Genomic DNA, 23,782 nt, shown 5'->3' with positions numbered 1-23,782 from the left:
GCCCTTTTTGGCAAACGTTTGGTTTTCTTTTTCTCTGATAAATGCTGTATCTAATCTTGAGAAAAATATCAGAATGCTGAAAGACATTACTTACCTGTTCCAAAGACATTGAGTAAAGTGAACTGTTTATTTAACCTGTCTGAGTGTTGGAACTTTATTTTGGAGTTTTTTAATATAAGGAAATCCAGTCCTACAGGATGACTCCATGTCGGGTCACACGCAAATGTTCATTTTTGGTGTAGCCGTGCTCAGAGCCTCAGAATCCTAGCCCGGATTGCTCAGACGGCCACACCGCGCAGTGTGATGTTCTCTATGTCCTCGATTAATTCCATGTCTTTGTCCTCCTGTTGCCTGGGAGGTCTATATATCACCCCAAGGTATAGGCATTTTTCATTCCCTCTGGCCAGGTTCACCCAGAGGGATTCCCCGGTGTATCTAACATCTGTGATTCTGGTGGTTTTGATGCTTTCCTTAGTGTATAGCGCTACTCCTCCACCCAATTTACCCTCTCGGTCGCAACAAAGTAGGTTGTACCCTGGTATAACCATATCCCTCCCATGCGATTCCGTGAACCAGGTTTCGGATATCGCTAACACGTCAAGATCGGCGTTAGTTATCTCAGTCTCTAATTCTAGAATTTTATTGCCCAAGCTGTGTGCATTAACATACATAGCCCTCCATATCTGTGAAGAGTTTACTTTATGAGTTAGTGTGGCTCCTAAATTATCAGTGATATTTCTCCCTGAATTATTGTGGATATCATTGGTACTTACCTTAGACTTGGTAGTGTGAGTGCGACGTGCCTCCTCAGGGTGGTTTCTTACTGCTCTGGGATATAAGTATGTTGGGGAAAGGCTGAGAATATTGCTTCCCCCATTTGTTAACTGCTAACAAGCCAAATTAAGGCCCTAGCAGTTTAGTAAAGCAGAGGTTCTTACCCCACTCCCTGGGACCCAATCCAGCCCGTCATGCTTTCATGGTTTCCACAGTGAATATCCTTGAGATAAGAGTTGTATATATTAGAGGCGGTGCAATCTCATGCATGTTCATTGGGACTATCGTGTAAATCAGCCTGGCTAGGTGTATCCTGAGAACTGAGTTGAGAGCCACTATACATCTTTAAGAAGGATCTCGTCAAAGTCTGGCTGTTTTTAATGCTATGGAAGAGCATGTCCCTTTTAGAACCGGGTGGAAGAGGGCATTTTTCATTCAGGCCATTTTACCTGGCTCTGAAAATTGTTCTCCCAATCTTTATCATGTGTGAACATAAAAACATAAGAATTGCCACTGCTGGGACAGACCAGTGGGCCATCGCGCCCAGCAGTCCGCTCCCGCGGCAGCCCACAGATCAAAGACCAGAGCCCTAACTGAGATCAACACTACCTGCGTACATTCCGGTTCAGCTGGAACTTGTCCAACCTTGTTTTGAATCCCTGGAGGGTGTTTTCCCCTATAACAACCTCCAGAAGAGCGTTCCAGTTTTCCACCACTCTCTGGGTGAAGAAGAACTTCCTTACGTTTGTACAGAATCTATCCCCTTTTAACTTTAGAGAATGCCCTCTCATTCTTCCTACCTCGGAGATGGTAAACAACCTGTCTTTATCTACTAAGTCTATTCCCTTCAGATCTTGAATGTCCCTTCTCAGTCTCCTCAGTCTCCTCTTTTCGAGGGAGAAGATGCCCAGTTTCTCTAATCTCTCACTGTACAGCAACTCCTCCAGCTCCTTAACCATTTTAGTTGCTCTTCTCTGGACCCTTTCGAGTAGTACTGTGTCCTTCTTCATGTATGGTGACCAGTTTTGGACGCAGTATTCCAGGTGAGGGCGTACCATGGCCTGGTACAGACTGAGGCATGATAACCTTCTCCGATCTGTTTGTGATCCCCTTCTTAATCATTCCTAGCATTCTGTTCGCCCTCTTTGCCGCTGCCGCGCATTACGTGGATGGCTTCATCGACTTGTTGACCAGTACTCCAAAGTCTCTTTCCTGGGGGGTCTTTCCAAGAACTGCCCCGGACATTCTGAATTCGTGTATAAGATCTTTGTTACCAAAATGCATCACCTTACACTTATCCACGTTAAACCTCATTTGCCATGTCGCAGTCCATTTCTTGAGCGTGTTTATGTCCTGTTGCAGGTCTTCGCAATCCTTCTGCATCTTCACTACTCTTAATAGCTTCGTATCGTCTGCAAATTTAATCACCTTGCTCTTTGTATCAATTTCCAGGTCGTTTATAAATATGTTGAAGAGCACGGGTCCAAGCACTGAACCCTGTGGCACTCCGCTCGTGACGCTTTTCCAGTCTGAGTATTGTCCTTTTATCCCCACTCTCTGTTTTCTATCTGCCAACCAGTTTTTTATCCACATGAGTATGTCACCCTCGATTCCATGGCTCGCAAATTGTCGTAATGTTGTTCATGCGGGACCTTGTCGAACGCCTTTTACTCCCTCCAAGAAGTGCAACAAGTTTGTCAAGCAAAATCTCCCCTTGCTGAAGCTGTGCTGGCTGGTCCTCATCAGATTGTGTCTGTCAATGTGATCAATGATGCGATCCTTTATCAGTGCCTTTACCATCTTTCCTGGTACCAGTCTGTAGTTTCCTGGATCTCCTCTCGAACCTTTCTTGAAGATCGGCGTAACATTCGCCACTTTCCAGTCTTCCGGAATCCCTCCCGATTTGATCAACAGATTGGCTATCAGTTGAAGCAGTTCAGCTATAGTCCTTTCAGTTCCTTGATTACCCTCGGATGGATGCCATCTGGTCCCGGGGATTTATCATTTTTAAGCCTATCAATCTGCCTGCATGAATGTGTTAAAATGTATAGCATCTGTATATACAGTACACCAAATAATACATGCTTTCCTCTGCATTAGGGGCTTAGTGCATAGTGTTTTTACCATATACTGCTTGCTCCTCCTTTCCTGGAGATTTGATTTTAAACCCCGATATTCTGTGTTAGGCCTGGATCATTCTCAAATCTGCCATTCTCTCCTCATGCTCTTAGGACTAAAAACTAATTTCTCCATCACTGATAAACAGAGTAGGACAATAAACAGTTCTAATGACGAGAAGCTAGGTTGCAAACCAGCAAAAGCACAAAACAGTTTGTCCATGCTTAGGGCAGTGTTTAAAACCCTTCTGCACTTTATTGCGTACAAAATGGCAAGAATTTAACTTTGACACTTACCCCTCCTTTTTTTTTTATGGCATAAAGCAACAATTTTTTTTTACTTGGCTGATCTCTGCTCCGTGCATCAAATTCCCAGCAGAGAAATGTAAACAGCTTGCTTGGTGGTACCAGACACAGAGATTCTTTTAACAAAAGACAGATATTTAGGAACAAAATCATCCTGTGAAGTTGCTCCTCAGGGTTATTTAAAGGGAAGGACACTCCTTAATATACATCAGCAAGTGTATATTGCGAAGCTCCAAAGAGACACCTTCAAATGTACACAGAGCTTGATTCCAATCTTCACAAAAACACACAAATCATCCCAGCTTAGGGCTGAAAAGACAGGACGGAGAGAGCATGGCACATCAACACATGCCTGCAACCGCCCTTCAACATGACTGCGCACGTGGAGGGCGATTCTATAAATGGGCAACTCTTTTTAGATGCTACAAACATGCCTGTTTGGATGCTATTCTACAAGGTGGGGAGTATGTGGTGCAGTGGTTACTAGCTACAGCCTCCACACCCAGAGGTTGTGGGTTCAAATCCATTCCGAGTTGGTGAGGGCACCAGCACTCCTCCTCTTCTCTGCCCCCTGCGCCTTCCCTGCTCCCCTTTCCGCGTGTGCTCTCCCTACCCCGTACCTCTTTTAACTTCCTCGGCATGGGCAGCATCACCAACTTGCTGACCGCGTCGGCTCGCCCTCTTGGAATGCTCTCCCGGAGGAGGTTGTGGCGGAGACTACTTTTCCGAGTTTCAAGCGCAAGTTGGATGCACACCTTCTTGCAAATCATATTGAGGGATACGGGAAATCTGGGTCTCCAAAAAGGAGTACCTAAATGGGCCACCGCGTGCGCGGATCGCCGGACAAGATGGACCACGGTCTGATCCGGTGAAGGCATTTCTTATGTTCTTATGTTCTGGGTCCCACGCCTAGGAAGGGACATGAGGAGAGCCGATACGGGCAGCAGGTTGGTGATGCTGCTTGTGTCAGGGAAGTTAAAAGATGTACGGAGAAGGGAAAGGTTGTGCGGGGGGGGGGGGGGACACGGAGAAGAGGGTTGGGGAGGGGTGGCCCAGGCACCTCTTACCCTCGCTATGCCACTGATTCCAGGGCTGCTCCTTGTGACTCTGGACAAGACACTTATGTCATTGCCCCAGGTAGGAAATAAGTACCTCTATATATGTAAACTGCTTTGAATATGGTTGTGTAACTACAAAAAGGCAGTGTACGAGTAAGTCCCAATGTACACTAGCTGAAACCTGTTATAAATGCCGGTGCCCATGTCATCTTATACAGCAAACCAAACTTCCAGTGTTATTTATAGAATCACATTTGAAGCAATCCTCAATTCAGGATATACCCGATCCTCAGAGGGTTAAATTACCCAAAGGTTCATGTGACAGAAGTCACCGAACCCGATCTTCATGGGATCAAACGTGCTTTTTTTATATATATATTTTTACTCTGTTTTTCGTTTTAAATTACTATATGTCATTGAAATTTATTACTTAGCTTAGATAGTTTTAGGGGAGCGCCTCCACCTCATCTCATGGCATTTCGGCACTATTCTATGATAGAAACATAGAAACAGAAATTGACGGCAGAAAAGGGCCGCGGCCAATCAAGTCTGCCCATACCAATGACCCACTCCCTGACTTTTACTCCCCTAGAGATCCCACGTGGATATCCCATTTTCTCTTAAAATCTGACACGTTGTTGGCCTCAATCACTTGCTGAGGTAGCTCGTTCCAATGATCGACCACCCTTTCGGTGAAGAAGTATTTCCTGGCATCACTATGAAATTTCCCTCCCTTGACTTTCAGCGAGTGCCCTCTGGTGACCGAGGGCCCTGTAAGACAGAAGATATCATCCTTCACCTCTATACGTCCCGTAATATACTTAAAGGTCTCAATCATGTCTCCCCTCTCTCTTCGTTCCTCCAGTGAGTACATCCGCAGTTTTTTTAGCCTTTCTTCATATGTGAGATCCCTGAGCCCCAAGACCATCTTGGTAGCCATTCGCTGAACCGACTCAATTCTCAGCACATCTTTCCGGTAGTGTGGTCTCCAGAATTGAACACAATACTCCAGATGAGGTCTTACCATGGATCTGTACAGCGGCATTATGACTTCAGGTTTTCTGCTGACAACACCCCTACGGATGCAGCTCATCATTTGTCTTGCCTTGGACGAAGCCTTCTCCACTTGATTGGCAGCCTTCATATCATCACTGATGATCACTCCTAGATCACGTTCCACCATGGTCCTGGTCAAGGTTTCACCATTTAGTGTATAAGTTCTGTGTGGATTTTTTTTTTCCTAGGTGCATCACTTTACATTTTTTAGCATTGAAGCTTAAATGCCAAGTTGACGACCACTGTTCCAGCTGTCGTAGGTCTTGTGTCATACTGTCAGGCACACTGCTTTTACCTACTATGTTGCATAGTTTGGCGTCGTCGGCAAACAGTGATACTTTTCCTCTGAGCCCTTGGGTCATATCTCCTATGAATAAATTGAATAGAATCGGCCCTAAGACGGAGCCCTGTGGTACTCCACTCGTCACGGCTGACGTTTTGGAGGGGGTACCGTTTACCATCACCTTTTGAAGTCTACCACTTAGCCAATCCTTAACCCATGTAGTGAGTGTATCCCCTAATCCCATCGATTTTAGTTTGTTCAACAGCCTGCGGTGTGGGACGCTATCAAAAGCTTTGCTGAAGTCCAAATATATCACATCCAGGGACTCCCCGGCATCCAGATGACTAGTCACCCAGTCAAAGAAGTCAATCAGATTTGATTGGCAGGACCTTCCCCTGGTAAATCCGTGTTGGTGTGGATCACGTAGATTTTCTTCGTCTAGAATTTTGTCGAGTTTCTGTTTGATCAGTGTTTCCATGAGTTTGCACACTATGGATGTGAGACTCACCGGTCTGTAATTTTCCGGTCTGATATTGTGCACAAATGTTTGGAATTCCCCTGACTCGTCCATGCCCCTCCATTGTCCATGTCCCCTTTCGATTTGCATGCTATGGGATTTAGGCGCCCGGTGTTATAAGAACTGGCAGATGTAGGGACAAAACCAAATGAGTGCCCGTTAACTTCAATGATTGATTGTCAACCAATTTGCTTGGGTACACATCTTGGATCTGCGTCAAAATTTTGATGCCATATTTAGAAACCGGGGGTTTCTACATATGTGTTCGGATATACACATAAATGATTCGAATAACACTTCTCAGCAATATCTCTTAGCAGTTCTCCTAGCAAAAGGTCAAATCGTTTATGTGGAAGCTGTTTGAAGTCAGCCTCAGCTCTCCCTGCAGTGATCCCTCCTTTGCTCTGCCGGCCTTCCATAAATAGTGAAGTTTAGGCGGACAGGACTCGAGCCAGATTTAATTTATTTTTAACTTATAACTTATTTGTTTTTTGTTGGGTTTGTTTTAATTTTTCTGTTTTATCTCTTATTTTCATTCTTCTCTTTTTTTTTTTTTTGCTTGATTTGTAATTTATATATTTAATTTATTAGATTTACTATTCTAATTTTGAAATGCAACCTTTATTTCATTCTTCCTGGTTACTTTGTTTTCAATTTTGCTATTGGATTGCTAATATTATGATGCTTTCTCTGGGGTTTCTTCTCCTTTCTTTTCTCCTTTCAATTTTATCTTTTATATAAGTGGTTTTCTTCTCTTAGGCACTTTAGTTTAGATTGTGAGCCCGGTTGGGACAGAGAGGGTTTAATGTGCCTATTCTATTTAGTTCTGTAAACCGATTAATACTCATGTACAAGTGTCATATCAAATACAATAAATACGATTTATGTGCATTCTTGCTTCCTGAAGGTAGGTGGCGCATTATAAAATTAGCTCCTACGCACTCGTGTTTTCAAATCACCTCGAGGTCATGCGGTTCTTTAAAGAGGTTTTCATGTGTGGGTGATCAAAAAGTTGCTAAAGAGTTCATATATTCCTTTCATTTGGCATTTAAAAAAAAAAAAATTATCTTAGAACTCATGGGAAAATAAAAAGAAAGCTTTCTGAGGCCACAGCTGCTCTTGTGCCTGCAGTCCTGACGGGAATGTTTTTCATCCAGTAACTTAAAAAAGGGAGACATGATTTAAGTTCTGAGCAGATTTTGAATGGAGCCTGAGGTAAAGTAAGGAAAACACTCCTTCGATGCACACACTGTGCTGCTTCACCGCACTGAAATGATTGTGGGTGAAATTTCTTTGCTCCGTTGCTCACCGTGGCCTTATGCATCTTGTTTTCATTCTGGAAACCCACAGGCTTTGCCACCTAACATAAATGCTGTTATTCCGGTATCATAGATGTTTAGTTGCATGTCGTATGCTCTGAAGCGACTTGCCTGTTTAAAAATATTTTCAAAGCTCTGTGAAAGCATCTTACACTATCACAGAGAGGGAGGAAGGGTATAAAATTCCAGAAATCCCTCTCTGGTGGGCCTGTGCATAATTAGTAAATGCAGTCAGAAGACAGGGTTGGAAAAAATCAAGAAAACAATGGTAAAATATCTTTCATAATGTTTAGTTCATTTGCTGGTACAAATGTCACCTGCCCGACACAACCACATTTCAGCTTCTGCCTCTTCAGGGGCATATGATGTCACCTCAGTAAGGAGTCACATTTAAATTGCCAAGGGTTCAAACATCCAGCAATGAAATCTAGTCAGTTCCTTTTATGAAGTTCAAAGAATCTGTTGAGCAAATGAGAATTCCCAAGTGGCTCGCACATCATTTGGTTTTGGCCGTTAACTTGATAATTACATTTGAGATTGTGTACTAAAGTAATTTTATAAAAGGGTGGGGGAGGGGTTTAAGAGTCAGAAAAAGGAATTAATAAGAATATTGAGTTAAAAATGGGAACTTAATCTGTCATGGTATTTTTTTTTTTTTCCATTAAATAATTTATTGAAATTTTAAAATTTAAAAGGATACAAACAGAAAAAAAAATCATAGGGTGTCATAACATATAACAAATAAATCTAAACTAAGCATAAAACATTAATCATTCATTTTCATGGTATTTAACGGAATACCAGAAATCTTAGACTTGGTATTTGCTTTGGGTTTCTCCATTAGTGACACGTTGGAAAGTTCCCTTTTTTAATGAAAAGTGAAAACTATGTATGAGGTAACTCTATGACCATTTGATACTCAGGAGGGTCAGGGCTAGCAGGAGGGCCCCGGTTAAATGTTTCAGCATGTCCTCTCTGGTTCCTAATCAGCCATGCCCGGGGGTGACATCCAGTGTCTCGGTGAGCTTTGCCTCTGCTTTTATTGTGGATGATTGCTGGAACGTAGCCAGTGGGCATTCACCTTTGCATTCCTGCCATCCAACTCAATATCTTTGCACAGCAAATGTTTCTCAGTTGTCTCAGTTTGCCTTCTTTTAATAACTTTTTATTGTCCGCTATTGTCAGTTAGTATCCCAAGTATGCAATATTGCCCTTTAACAGACTGTTCTTTTTTTTCATTTTTCTCTCTCCCCTTCCACCCCTTGCCCCATATTTCATAACATGGCAGAGAGCTAGACTATGCTTGCAGTCATATATGGGAAAAATCCTAAATTTATTCTGCTTTCCTCACAATTAGAATTGTTTATGTATTACTGAATTAAGGGATTCTTGTATTACTGTAGATTTTGCAGTTTCTGCCCCATAAAATAAGAAATTAGTGCACTTTAAGTGTGAAATTAATATACAACTATTGGGGTGTGCCCAGCATGTCCTTTGTCCATTAGTATATGATACTCTGGTTGCAATTAATGTAGATGCACTTATTATGTATTTGATATACTACCTTTAAACCGAAGCAATCAAGACAATGTGCATTCTAAAACCAAAGAAAGAACAGGAAATTAACTGCATCAATAGTAACAGTAAAGATGAGCCGGGAAATGAAAATAGTAAAAAGATGAAGAAGAAAAAAAGAGAGCTCCATAGCCGTCCTCTGATAGATCAGGGAAGGTCAATAAGAACATAAGAATAGCCTTACTGGGTCAGACCAATGGTCCATCAAGCCCAGTAGCCCGTTCTCATGGTGGCCAATCCAGGTCCCTAGTACCTGGCCAAAACCCAAGGAGTAGCAACATTCCAGCATCTCAAAAAATAGCAAGATTCCGGAACCCCAATGAGAGCAACATTCCAGAACTGAGATTGGGATGTCATAATGCCTCATTCCACAGTGCCTCAGAGCCAACCTCATCAGTGATGTTACAATGGCTTAATTGCCCTACACTTGGCACATGTAAGAGCATAAGAACATTATAAAACCACTAAAAGGATATTCATACACTAAATCCCCTTACCAGAGACTTCAATTGAGCAGGTATCTAAATTATATGGAGAAAAGACCTCAGTGTTCCAAGAGAAAAACTCAGGGAACTTCTATGGCAATTACAAAACTGTCATAGGAAACTCATCCTTGGTCTAAGAAAAACTCCGTTCAATAAATTATTATCACAAAAACCTATTTCCAAAAATCTTGTAGATAAGACCTGCACTTATTTTTAATGGTATCTTTCTGTCCTTTGGTGTGGGCAAGATCACTGCAGCGAAGTGAAAAAAAAAAAATCACTCGGTGCTGTTTCACTTAATCTGACATAGCACTGGAGATAACCAAGACATTCCCGACAGGCCCTGTTTCGCAACCATGCTGCATCAGGGGAATATGTTTGAAAAGTGAGCTGCTGCTTCAAAGATCTTCTCTGAGAAGTCCGCCTGGTACTGTCCTTAGGTTGCAATTACTAGATCTGCCGTCGAAGCTCAGTCCAGCCTATCCAAACCATCTCATCATTTAAGGGATACAGACCGTAAAAGTCTGCCCAGCACAGTCCAAACTACTGGAGTTTCCATCAAAGACCTCCCCAGCCTATCCTAAGCCAAATCTATTTTTGGCTTGTCATTTGGATACCTCGTTTCCCATTTTTCTCTGAACCACCCAAATAAGGTTCACACGCAAAGTTTGTTTAATTACATTTCCTTCTGTTAAATTATGTTGTTACAAAAGATTTCTGGAGAGAACTCTCTCTTTTCAAGCTGCTAAATTGACCGGTTGGTTCGGTAACATTTTGTTAGGATCTTCTTATCTCGAGTTTAGAAAATTATTGAAGACCCAACTATTTGAAAAATTTGTATCCTAACTGGTTTTCTCTTTTAAAAATTCTATGCTTCTTTTATGTAAGGTATCACCTTTTACATTGCATTTTTACTGTACGATCAGTTCTTATTTGCTATAAACCGTTCAGAACCATCCTTTTAAATTGTACTTTTCTTTTAAATCATATTCTTCACTGTAGGATCAGTTCCTATTCATTGTACATTGCTTACAATTGTATTTTCCTTTTAAATTGGACTCTTCACTGCATGACTAGTTATTATTTGCTGTAAACCACCTAGAACCATTTTTTGGCTAGGCGGTATATAAAAAATGAAATTATTATTATTATTATTATATGGGACATAGACTGTGCAAGTCTGCCCAGTACCAGCTTTAGTTCTTCAATTTATACCGTTCATTTTCAAATTAGAGATCCTCTATGTTCATCCCACACTTTTTTGAATTCTGTCACCATGGTACAGAAGGCAGAATGTCTAGTAGATTCTAAGGACTAAATTCGGTAAATGGCATCCAGTAGTGGGTGTTAAAAAATATGATCGCTGGGCTCCATCTATAAACAGTGCTCTGAGCTGGGCGCCACGCATAGAACAGCACTTACCCCCTCTTTTACTAAGGTGCGCTAACTGATTAGCGCGTGCTAATCGAATTAGCGCGCACTAAATGCTAATGTGTCCATAGACTAACATGCACATGTTAGCGTTTAGCGCGCACCAATCGGTTAGCGCACCTTAGTAAAAGAGGGCCTTAGTTCTGGGATCCATGCCCAATTTGGGGCATGAGGATTTAGAACAACCGCAACATGACGTAAATCCTCATTCCTAATACCCTGTGGATCTGAAGTGAGTGCCCCTGACCCACCCATGCCCCTCCCATGGTCACGCCCCCTTGTCAGATGCGTGCATAAAAATCCATGTGTTCATCTTTATAGACTACTGACTAAGGATATGTGCGCATAAATTCAAATTGTCGCCAATAATTGATCGTTAGTGCCCAATTAGTGGCCCTAACTGGCTCATCGTGCGATTAAATTGGGCAGGCAAACTGGGCACATGTTCCAAATTTGAACAATCAATTTTGAGCACTGTTTATAGAGATTGGAGGGGTAAATGTGAACAGTGAACATGAGGAAGCGTAAGGCAATGCTCAGAGAAGGAATGCAGAGAATGGGCAGGTACTTAGGAGAAAACAGTGGAGATGCCCAACCGACTGGTGCATTTTATTAATTCAATGACTCGGCACGAATGCGTTTCGACCAATTCAGCCTGCTTCAGTCTCTGGATAAAACTGAAGTGACTATAAAGAAACTGGAAAAAACCTGAGTAACACGATATATACAAACGCTCACAGCAGCATGGGGACACACCAGATTACATTTCTCAACTTTGTAAAGTCTCCAAAGAGTCATCCCTGAATTTAAGATGAATTCATACCTTTCGTTTTCCTGAAATTAAAAATCTAAAATACTTCAGAATTTTCAGTTCAACCTGGGCTTAGCAAGCGGCCAAACAGTGGAAAACTTGACCTATTGGGATTAATCAACAAAATAACTTTAAAAGTTTCAGAAAAAGACCTGAAGACCTATATGTTTGATGAATTTGTACTTAAAAAGATATAACTTTACGTTAACTTGTTCATAATGTTGTATTAGATCATTTATTTTATGTAAACCGCTGTGAACTTCCATGAGGTATTGGCAGTATATAAATAAAGATTGTATTGTATTGGTATGCTAATTCATGCATTAACTGCCTAACACACTTTAGTAAATGGCCTGTAAGTGATCTATTTGACTGATGGTCTAAATAATATTCTCATATTTCATAAAAATGTCAACCCGTTGGTATTAGTAAGTTATGTAGTGCAATACCTCACCGTGTTGAGACGGTGGCTCTGCTAATCTCCAGGTAACTGAGCTGTGATTTTCCCTAAATCAAACGCTTTTTAAATTAATTTTTCATCCTTATTCTCCTTAGAAAGCCCTGATAAATCATCAAACATTATTATCTCTGATTTTAGTTGCAACTTGACATTATCTCCAAGGAAACTAAGCCAAATGCCAAAATTTTGCCAAGGAGGTACAAGTCCAAAAGTTTAGGCTCAAGGAGCCTATTGACAAGTTACATTTGACGTACGAGTGTATACATCAGGTTGGGCGATGCTTGCTCCAAATGTTTGTCCTAACAGCAAAGAGGTGTGGCCTAATAGAGCTGCCCACTCCTAGGCAAGTCAATTAACCCTTCATTGTCCCAGGTACCATAGTTTATTTATTTATTTAGTATTTATATACCACTTATAGCCTAAGTGATCTATATTCAGGGATGATCCATCAAAAGCGTGCCGGACAATGGCGCACCAACAATCACACCCCAACATTTGCACGCAGGTCAATTTGCGCCACCATTGTACCTGCTTCCAGGCCTGCCTGTATACATTCAGAGGGGTTTTTTTTGGGGGGGAGAACCCCCCAACACACTCGTGCTCCAGCTGAGGATGTGTGTGTGGGGGGAACCCCCCACTACAGTAAAACTCTCACTCTCCCTGTGAAAACTTCTCTTTTCAGCTCTTCTGCTCTAAGAGGGGTGTGGGGGTAACCCCCCCCCCACTACCATCATGCCCTCCTGGCCCATGCCAATGCACTCGATTGTCGCTAACCCCCCAAACACAGTTACAATTCTGCCCCAAAAATCCCGCTCCCTTCATGCGTGCACTTTTCGGTGAGCGCATTTGACAGAGCAGAATTGTCGGGGCGCAATTGTCCCTCGCACTTTTGACGGTGTACCACATTCTCTATCTAATGTACCTGGGGCAATGGGGGATTAAGTGGTCCTTTTACTAAGGCGCACTAACTGATTTAGCACGCGCTAAAGATTAGCATGCGCTAAATGCTAAGGCGCCCATAGAATATAATTATCATGTGTTAAATCGATTAGCGCACCTTACTAAAGGGACCCCTAAGTGACTTGCCCAGGGTCACAACGAGAAGTGTGGGATTTGAACCCACAACCTCAGGGTGCTGAGGCTGTAGCTCTAACCACTGTGCCACACATTGCGATTGTGACTCCACTGGGACAGAGAGGGAAATACTCAGAGTACCTTATTCTATTGTGAACCATTCAGATGGCTGCCCAAACTGCGTACAAATGAAACTAATCCCCACTTTTATGAAGCCATGCTAGCGGCTGCCACTGTGCTAACTGCCCTGAAGCCCCTAGGGATTTAAAGGACTTTGGGGCTTTTGCCATGCAGCAGCCGCAAGTGCGGCTTTCTAAAAAGTATGTGTGTGTATGTGGGGGGAAGGGGGGCTAGAGATATGTGACATTACATTAACTCATACAGACTAGAGTTCCTTGTAGGAAGCTATTTCCTATAACATACTTTTCTTCTGTTGCTTTTTTTTAATGAAATGTAAGATTTTATTCCACAGATTAAAAAAGTAAAAAAAAAAAAAAAAAAAAAAGGTGTCCAGACAAAGATCAAAGTTCCCACATCAGGTTGGTGATGTCCTTGCAACTGAATCCATACTCTGTAATGTGCGTCCGACTATTATGACTCATAGTTTTTGTTTCTCTAGTGCCAAAAAGAACTGGTTTTCACATAGCTAAATTCCAAGTGATTACTTTTGGGACCATTTCCTAGCAATCTGATCTTTTGAGAAAGCAATTGGATTTTTACCGAATGTAAGAGCTATTAGTGAAGAAATAGTTTAGGCTTACAACTGTAGCTATGTAAAAACTAATTTGGCACAACTGTCTTGGTCTACCTCATACTAGACATACTGTGTAAACTCAAACACACTTGGTCGTTGTGTCTTTGTTTAGCCTATGTGGAGCAGGTGATTGGTTGGTTGTTTTGTTTGCTTGTTTGTAGGAGGGGCTTAAATTGTATCATGTTTGGTGGTGGTGGTGACCTGGACCAGTTTGTCTCTCTCCCTTACTACAGTTCTGCTTTTTCATAACATAACAATTTTTTTTCTGAATCTGTGCCATGCAATTAAAAGCAATTCTCTCAATGATAAAGCCAGAAGAATTTTAGGACTTAGGAAACATTTTTTATGCCATCAATGACTGTCAGTTCACGAAAGACATTTTCAAGAGCTTTCTCCATGTGACAAATGAGAAGATAAAAATGTATACAATTACAAAGGTAAAGATGAAATTTTGAGCCTTAGGATAATTTGATTGCTTGTCCCTTTGAGCGCTCACTACATAGCTGCAAAAGGCATTAAAACATAAAGCATAGCTTCCATTTGTCAGGCTTCAAAATTCTTATCATGCCTACACCTTCATTAGTAGACTTAGAGCTTGCTGAACATTCCTGTAGAAACTTGCCTGACACTGTTGTCTTTTACAGATAACAAGTGAAAAGCATTTTGTATTTTTTTTAATTATCACCAAATATTGACAGAAAAATTTCCAACAGCACCCAATGTGACAGCCATATTTCTAACTAATCATAAAAAAGTTGTTGTTTTTTTTTTTTTTAAGTTAATGAGGAACATAGGCTATTCTCTGGAATTAACAGCTAACATGGTGTGTCTTGTTTACGTAATGATTAATGTGTGTCATGGGGAAATAATGAATCTGGGATCTTACTGTGAATGTATAAACTAATACTGTACAATGTTCTGTGTCCATTTTAAAGAGCTCAGATTTTGTGGTGTCAAAATGTGGTGTTGTATATGTGGTGTTATGTCTAACTCATATTTTTTTTATTATTATTTATGATTGAATGATTTAAAAGACTAATTTTTTTTTTTAATCTCCACTGCAGTGGGACCCCCAACAAAACTACGATATAACACATTATCTGAGGACAGTATTCAGATCTCATGGAAAGCCCCAAAAGGACAATTTAGCGGATATAAACTTCTTGTCATTTCAGAATCAGGTAACAAATGGTGTGAGTGCTTATTATTGCTCTCTAAATGTGTTATTGCGCCTTATTATGACAAGGTGGTTAGGTAGGGAAACACTGGTTATAAAAAGAAGCTGGCATGGCAGTTGTGTATATCATGTAGGGGCTCCAGGTTTGACCTAAGGCAGGAGTGTCAAAGTCCACTTCCCTTCCCCTGTATCACTGTAACGTTTGTGGCATGAGCAGCAACACCCAAGTTGATGTCACACCAGCGTTGGCTCTTCCTCTGACATCACTTCCTAGACAGGTCCAGGAAGTGACATCAGAGGAAGAGCCAATGCTAGTGCGAGCAGCAGTTTGGGGTTGCTGCTTGTGCCAGGAGCATTAAAGAGATACAGGGGAAGGAAAGGGGGGAGTGCACATGATTGGGGGGTGGGGAGGAGGATGGTTGCCGGCACCCAGGGCAGACCCCCTCTTACTAAGCCATTGGGCAGAGCAGAACCATCAGATAAGAAGCTCTGCTCACTGTTCTATCTGCCAATTGGACAGGGGTTTGGGAGGAAAGACAACTTCTGTGTATAGCGGTGGCTCTAGTCCAGGGGTGGGCAACTCTGATCCTCAAGGGCCGCAATCCAGTAAGGTTTTCAGGATTTCCCCAATGAATATGCATGAGATCTGTTTGCATGCACTGCTTTCATTGTATGCTAATAGATCTCATGCATATTCATTGGGGAAATCCTGAAAACCCGACTGGATTGCGGCCCTCAAGGAGGGACTTTGACACCCCTAACCTAAGGGATCACAGACCTAGTCCATGCTCCTCAAGTCACTTGAGTCTGGAGAGGAATGCATTGGTAGCATCTGCAGCTTTTAAGGGAGGTTGACAGCCCCTACTCAGCAGAAATATCTGGACTACAGATTCAGGTCCCAGTGGTGTAGTAAGGGGGGGACGGATCATCCAGAGTACCGTCGTAGTGGGGGTGCTGGCACCTCTATACCCCCCCTCCCCAATACCACACTCGCACCCTCCTTCCTCCTCCCCCCCTGTAGCTCTTTAAATCTTCACCAGTGAGAGCAACTACTCTGGCCTGCTGCTCATGCTGGCCTGGCTACTCTGAAATCACTTCTGGGTTGCGGGGCCAGGAACTGAGAAAGCCAACCCGAGCAGCAGGCCGGAGAAGCTGCTCATGCTGGTGACTATTTAAAGAGGTACGGGTGGGAATGGAAGGCATGAGTGTGGCGTGGGGGTGAGGAAGGAGCGTGGCATGGCACAGAAGGAGGGTGAGGGCAGAGAGGAGGGTGCAGGGGCCAGGAAATGACATCAAAGAGAAAGCCAAAGCCAACACAAGCAGCAGGCCGGAGAAGCTGCTCGTGCTGGTGAAGATTTAAAGAGGTGGGAAGGGAAGGCATGAGGGTGGCGTGGGGGCGAGGAAGGAGCGGGGCATGGCACAGAAGGCGTGTGAGGGCAGAGAGGAGGGTGCCACTGCCACGGGCGCCTTCTACCCTCGCTATACCGCTGTCAGTTCCTGATTCTATAAACAGTGCCTAGTGGTGCCTAACTCCTAAGTGCCATTCAGCGTGGTTGTCAATTAACCACTATTTTTCAGAATTGCGCCTAGCAGCGCTTGACTCAGTTTAGGTGCCAGTATATTAGACCAGGGTTTTCATGGCCTAATTTACTGGGGCCTAACACAGAAGCCCACTGATGTCTAAATCATACCGCACCTATTCTCTGCTCCTGACCACGCCTATTTTTCAAGGAAGGTGCAGGTAGGCTCCGGTAGGCACCGCGCTGACTTTTGTGCCAAACTTTGATCATTTTTTAATTGGCTTTTTAAAAGTGGCTTTTAATGGTTTGTTTGTTTTTTCAATTATCACACTATTTAAGCCAATTTAAAAAAAAAAAAATTAAATCAGCTTCTGTGTGAAAATCAGCTAGGTGCCTTATCTAGGCACCACTTATATAATCAGAACCTCAGTTTCACATAGTTTCAGAATGAATTCCAATCTGTAGCATTTATCTGGAGAATTGGTACTGTGACAGATAATAAGCTAGAGGAGGGCAGCTATGATTTCTTAGACATTTGTTCTTAACAAACACAGTGAGAAGGGTAGTTTACCATACCTTTGAGATACTAGCAAGCTTTTATCTATCCTTTGCTTGTCCCTTGGTTGCTCATATTGTCCATCCTTGCTAGATGTGTTTTTGTTTTGTACCATCACACAGCTTAGCTGCAACCGATGTGTACATTGATACCTCTTAAGAGCCAAAAAACATAAAGATACCCAAATCATCTTCCTGTTCAATAAAATCTAAAAAGAAGACAGGCAAAATTGCTGCATCTCCAAAACTCCTTTTCAAGAGAGTTGTGATTTATATTTTCATTTACACCGTAGCTCTGAGGCAGGCTTATGCCAAAATATCACACAGATGTTGGGATAGTTTGGTATCCTTTTGATATGAGCTAATGTTTGATCCTCAGTCACACTTCATGTTCTTGTTTGTATATAAAAAGATAAAAATGGACTGTTGTGGCAGGTGGGATTAGCCTACTGGTAGTTAAAGCTGCAAAGATCTAAACTGATTTCTCTCTTGCACCTCTCAAGAAGAGGTATCTATGCAGATATACACTGTAAAATGTAGGCATTCAGAAAGATTGCACTTAGGTGTTCCTAGGGGATATACAAGGGTCATTTCATAAATAATGCACACTATTTTTTTAAAATTTACATGGGGTTTTTTTTCCAAGTATTTCTTTACAATCCTTCAATATAGTCTCCCTGCTTTGCAATGACCGAGTTCCAACATCCGGGAAGCTTCATTATTCCATCCAAGACACCGTTTTGTTCAGTTGCCGAATGGCTCGGATACTGGCGGAAGAAAGCTCTTCCAGAGAGGCAAAACGATGTCCACGCATAGGTTGTTTCAACTTTGGAAAAAGGGCTAAGTCTGGTGGACTCATGTCTGGACTGTAGGGAGCGTGAGGTAATACCTCCCAGCCGTATTCGCGTAGTTTTTCAATGACGAGTGGAGAGCCCCATCTTCCCCACGACCAAAAAAATTTCGATGAGCTCAATCAAAAGTCAAACAAATGATGACTTTTGCTTATGATCATGAAGGCATCATCATCACAGACAAAGTTCCATGTAGAACTTTGTCTGTTACAGCAGTGTATTATCGTGATTTTTTGCAAACAATGTGCAGAAAAATGCACAAAACCCGACCTCAGTTGTTCTTGGCTGGGCCACTCATTCTTCACGACAACGCTCGCCTGCACATAGGGAATGTCGTCATTGAAAAATTACACGAATACGGCTGGGAGGTGTTACCTCATGCTCCCTACAGTCCAGGCACGAGACCACCAGACTTTGACCTTTTTCCAAAGTTGAAACAACCTATGTGTGGACATTGTTTTGCATCTCTGGAAGAGCTTTCTTCCGCCGGTACCCGAGCCATTCGGCAACTGAACAAAAACGGTGTCTTGGATGGAATAATGAAGCTTCCCGGATGTTGGAACTCGGTCATTGCAAAGCAGGGAGACTATATTGAAGGATTGTAAAGAAATACTTGGGGAAAAAAAAAAAAACAACAACATGTAAATTTAAAAAAATAGTGTGCATTATTTATGAAATGACCCTTGTAGTTTGAGAGGAGTTGGAGGGAACTTGCAATCCAAATGCTTGTTATTTATTTATTAGGATCTGCTGACAGCCTTTTCAAAGAAATTCAACCAAGGCAGTATACAGTAAGAATAATCCAGGCATGGGTAATAGCCAGTTACAGCGGCAAAATTATTCAAATAACAGTACACCATATGGCATTTGAGATGTACTGAATAGCATATTTTATTATTTGGCCAAATACGAATAATGAAAGTTATTCTGCTGAATATGAATACCAAATACAGCTATTTCTCACTACCCGGCTAATGAATGCCCGGACTGACAACCAGCTCTCCAACCAGTCGGTGGAAATGGCAGCATGGCATCCTAATGGTGAATCGGGACAGAAGCAATCTTCCTATGCTCCTGATCCGTGAAAGCCACAATCAAAAATGGCTGCTGCTAGTTTCCGTGGTGGTTTTCTCAAGCTCCTGCAGTCTTGTAGCAGCCATTTTTGATCGTGGCTTTCATGGGGCAGGAGAGTAGGAAGATCGTTCCTGCCCTGCTTCGCCGCTAGACCACCAGTGCTTTAAGGTAAGGTTGAGGAAGGGGGGGGGGGGACGGACTTAAAACACTCCTCAGTTAACGATCAATTTGCTTAATGACTGAGTCGTAAGAATAGAATTTGGCCGTTACGTAAAGAGGAGCTGTATGAATAATGGGCATTGAGCTTTAACATAACAAAAATAATAAAAGAAGCAACATGGAATAGAGATCAAGTGTTTATTTCAGTAGGAGCCCCAGATTATTAGTATTGAAATTTAAATCACTATTCGGCTGATTACGAATAATGCATTCGGGGAACTATTCCAAGGCCAAATTTTCCAAACAGAAAATCCAGACCTCTAGACCCGCCCCCTAGGCTAACTCAGTTCCACCCATTCCCGCCCCGTTATGCCTTAAACTGCCCCGTTATGCCTCAAAAGGAGGACATGTCCGGGGAAATCCGGACGCCTCGTCACCCTACCTATATTACATTACATTACATTAGTGATTTCTATTCCACCAATACCTTGTGGTTCAAGGCGGATTACAAAAGGAGTTATCTGGCCATTTCCAGAGGAATTGAAGAGTAGAGCGAGTTGCTTCAGAGAATTGGGATGAGTCTAGCGGTGATTGTTCGTTTTCAAGGATTTCTTGAATAGGATGGTTTTTATTTCTTTTCCGAACGATTTGTGGTCTGGAGTCGTTATCAGTAAATTGGAAAGTTGGTAATGTAACCCCTCCCTCTTTGAAACTCATTATTTTCAGTCTCTTGAGAGGGAAAAGTTAAACATAAAATCTAAAATTACCTTTAAAAAAATTTACAAGAAATAAGAGTTTTTGTTATTTTATTATTACAATTCTAAAAGATATATATCCAAATAACTTTAACATAAAATCCCAAATACACTTTTCCTCATAGAATTTAATCCTTTCAAAAGATTTTTCTCACAGATTTCAAATGTAAAATTTCTCACAGGACTCCGTTGTTTATTTTACACAGCCGTTGGGTACCAACGCTTCTTTTTTCTTCTTTTGAGTTCAATTTTGATCAACAGCAAAACCAACAAACAAAACTTTTCACTTCAAAATAAAAACTTCTATCAGGTCTTCTGCCCTATAAACTATAACATATTTCAAACTTATTTTTGTAACCCATGGTTACAGTAAGTCTAGTTTTGCTGCTTGTGTGACTAGAAGGCCAGCGTACAGTTTTTTTTTTCATTTGATGCCTCTGATTGGGGGATGCGTGAACGGTTTGTGAGTTCTCCTGTGTTTGGTTGAGATAGTTTGGATTAGGCTGGGCTATCTAATCTACATTACAATGTCAACAAAATACACATTGAAGCATCTTAATAGAGAGCCTAGGCTTTAAGGGGAAAGTGGAACATACTGCATCTACAGATCAGGTAGAGTGACTGGAGTTAGATAGAAAATAAGGGTGACTAACTCAAGCAAAAATTGCACTTGGACTGAGAAAAAGGTGCATGAAAATGATCTCAGCTTGAGTAGGAGTGGATAAGCAAATCCTGCTGTGGTATGTGCAGCTGGTGTGCTGGCGTTAGTCCTTGTGTGTGTGAATAGCTTCTTAGTTGCTGCTACCATTAAAGGCTTAAGAGCCGAGCTTTCATCTGCATCCTGAAGTAGAGATTTTATCAAATATGCAGGTACATGCACACATTTGCATTTGTTTGGACCAGATGTTAGAACAACATGTAATTTAACAATATTACAAAAGTATCCCGACAAAGCAGGGCCTACTTATTTCCGTACATTCTCCCGCAGTCTGAGCACTTTCTGAAGGAAGCTTCCAGCTAAGGAGATGGAGAAGGAAGGAAGAAACACTGAAAACTAAATGTGTGTTCCTTACAAACTTTTAAAGATACCCATTTTTCTTTTTTTTTTTTTTTTTTTTAGTGGTAGTCTTATTTCTCCCTTCTCTACGAAACAGATATCAAGAAGCAGGGCAACAAATATTTCAGGGTCATGGGAAATAGGTTTATGTAACTGGCCTCTCACTAGTGGTGAGAGGTCGCTCTGGAGGTCATAGGCAGTCTGCGACTCGGGGCCAGTGGGGAGTGTGTGGCGCAGTGGTTAAAGCTACAGCCTCAGCCCCCTGAGGCTGTGGGTTCAAACCCACACTGCTCCTTGTGACCCTGGGCAAGTCACTTAATCCCTCCCATTGCCCCAGTTACATTAGATAGATTGTGAGCCCGCCGGGACAGACGGGGAAAAATGCTTGAGTACCTGAATAAATTCATGTAAACCATTCTGAGCTCCCTTGGGAGAACGGTATAGTAAAATGAATTAATTTTAAAAATTATTAAATAAAATTTAAGGTTGCCTTTAATATGGTCGCTACCCCAGTTCCAGCCGGTTTATCGTGCATGTATTTTAGCGGCGGATTATTAAAAAGGCTTACCGTGCTCTCTTCTGAGGTGTCTAGCAGTCTCCGATACTGCCATGCAAACGTAGCACAACGAGGTCATTAATATTAAAATGAGCACTCCGAGCAATTCTCTATAATTGCCGAGTGATTCGCTAACCTCGTTGTGCCACGTTTGCGGCCAAAATTTGCCGACAGGTCGTAGTTTTATTTTCTGATCAGTGCCTGAGTGCTGATTGGCTCAGGAACTAACAGGAAATAAAGTTTGACAGCTCAGACCCCTCCACACATATACACAAATGAAAATAAAAACAAACAAATCCCAAATTGAAGATCAGCAGGAGAGATGCCCACTCTCTTCTGCCGCACTCGCACAATCCCTGACTTTACCCCCACAGTGGGAGAGATGCCCACTCTCTCCTGCCACCCTTGCACAAACCCTCGACTCTACACCCATCGAGCCCAGTATTCTGCCAGCATTGGTGTCTGATGAGCACTATTGTGGCAGCACGTGCAGGGATTTACTCCAGATACTTCTGTTGCTGGAACTTGGCATCCCTGCCAGCAAAGGTATGCTTTTAATGTAGCGGCGGGTTGACAATGTGCCCAGAGCTGAAAGGGTCGTATCTGGAGGAGTGGTTAGTGAAAGATGTGCTGCAGGGATTGGGGTTAGGGAAGTGGTCCTGCAAGGATAATCGAATGTTTTGCTAGACATCCTGGACAAAATTTAAACAAAGGGTGGTGGACGCCTGGAATGTGCTTCCAGAGGGTGTGATAGGACAGAGTACGGTATTGGGGTTCAAGAAGGGATTAGATAATTTCCTGAAGGAAAAGGGGATAGAAGAGTATAGATAGAGAATTACTATAAAGGGTCCTGGACCTGATGGGCCGCTGTGTGAGCGGACTGCTGGGCATGATGGACCCTTGATCTGGCCCAGCGGAGGCACTGCTTATGTTCTTAGATGATGTAAAAAAACAAACAAACAGGTATAAGTGCCAAAAAGGTATGCAAAGTGACCAAATAACCAGTGCAGAGACAAAGTAAAGACCCACACACACACTCCCCCAGTATATGCTGACCCCCCTCACAACTCCACGAAGATCAGAATAAAAAAGTACATACCTGTCTCCAGAACATCAGCTGCTGGTATAGGAACACCTGGTAGAGCTGCACACAAGTGTCTTAAGTAGCCTGGGGGTGGGCTATTGAACCATAGAGAGGAGGACCAAGGCTCATAAGCCACTCTAAGGGCTCCTTTTACTAAGCTGCGCTAGCGTTTTTAACGCGCGCTGAAGATTAGCGCATGCTAACCCCCGCGCTACGCGGAAAATACTAATGCCAGCTCTATGGAGGCGTTAGCGTGTAGCGCGTGCGGTAAAACCGCTAGCGCAGCCTAGTAAAAGGAGCCCTGACCATTACATTTATGGTGGAACATGTGCACCCACCAAAAGTCGCCCAGACCCTACTCTACCGCCGCATAGGTGCCACCTGCTGCCATAAGGGCCATTGAGGTTGTAGACAGGCGGGTATAGCGGGTTTTTGGAGGATCTGGTGAGATGTTTATGTGGCACCCTTTTTGTGAAGTTCACAGCAGTGCCCTGTAAGGTGCCCCACTGCTCTGTTGCCATGTCTGGGTAGCCAGTCAAGATTGGCCCTTCCTACATCATAAGAACATAAGCAGTGCCTCCGCCGGGTCAGACCATAGGTCCATCCTGCCCAGCAGTCCGCTCCCGTGGCGGCCCAAACAGGTCACCTGTCTGAATCACCAGAAGGGGCCCCTTGCCACCTTGGTTTCCCATTTAAGTCCTTACTTCCCATTGAAGTCCTAACCCTCCGGTCTTGCACATGCACGACCTGGTTGGGTTTCTATACTTTTTACCTGGATCCTCTCTCAGTATCCCACGATCCCTTTATCCCTCAGGAATCCGTCCAATCCCTGTTTGAATCCCTGTACCGTACTCTGCCTTATCACGTCCTCCGGTAGCGCATTCCAAGTGTCCACGACCCTTTGGGTGAAAAAAAACTTCCTTACATTTGTTTTGAACCTATCTCCCTTCAGTTTCTCTGAATGCCCCCTTGTA

At 42.6% G+C, this 23,782-nt stretch overlaps 1 protein-coding gene across 2 annotated transcripts in view; it reads left to right on the top strand.

The window, feature by feature from the left end:
- Nucleotides 1–23,782, top strand: part of COL14A1 (collagen type XIV alpha 1 chain) — a 393,953-nt gene that overhangs the window by 41,328 nt on the left and 328,843 nt on the right. For both annotated transcript variants that reach the window (XM_033933023.1, XM_033933024.1), the window contains exon 3: nucleotides 15,085–15,201. In XM_033933023.1, the coding sequence (XP_033788914.1) occupies nucleotides 15,085–15,201 (117 nt within the window). The remainder of the gene's footprint in view (nucleotides 1–15,084; nucleotides 15,202–23,782) is intronic.

Source organism: Geotrypetes seraphini, chromosome 2 (assembly GCF_902459505.1).
Source record: "Geotrypetes seraphini chromosome 2, aGeoSer1.1, whole genome shotgun sequence".
In the NCBI taxonomy this organism is placed as follows: Eukaryota; Metazoa; Chordata; class Amphibia; order Gymnophiona; family Dermophiidae; genus Geotrypetes; species Geotrypetes seraphini.
The sequence above is the reverse complement of the archived record's forward strand: the minus strand, read 5'-3'. Positions and strand labels throughout refer to the sequence as shown.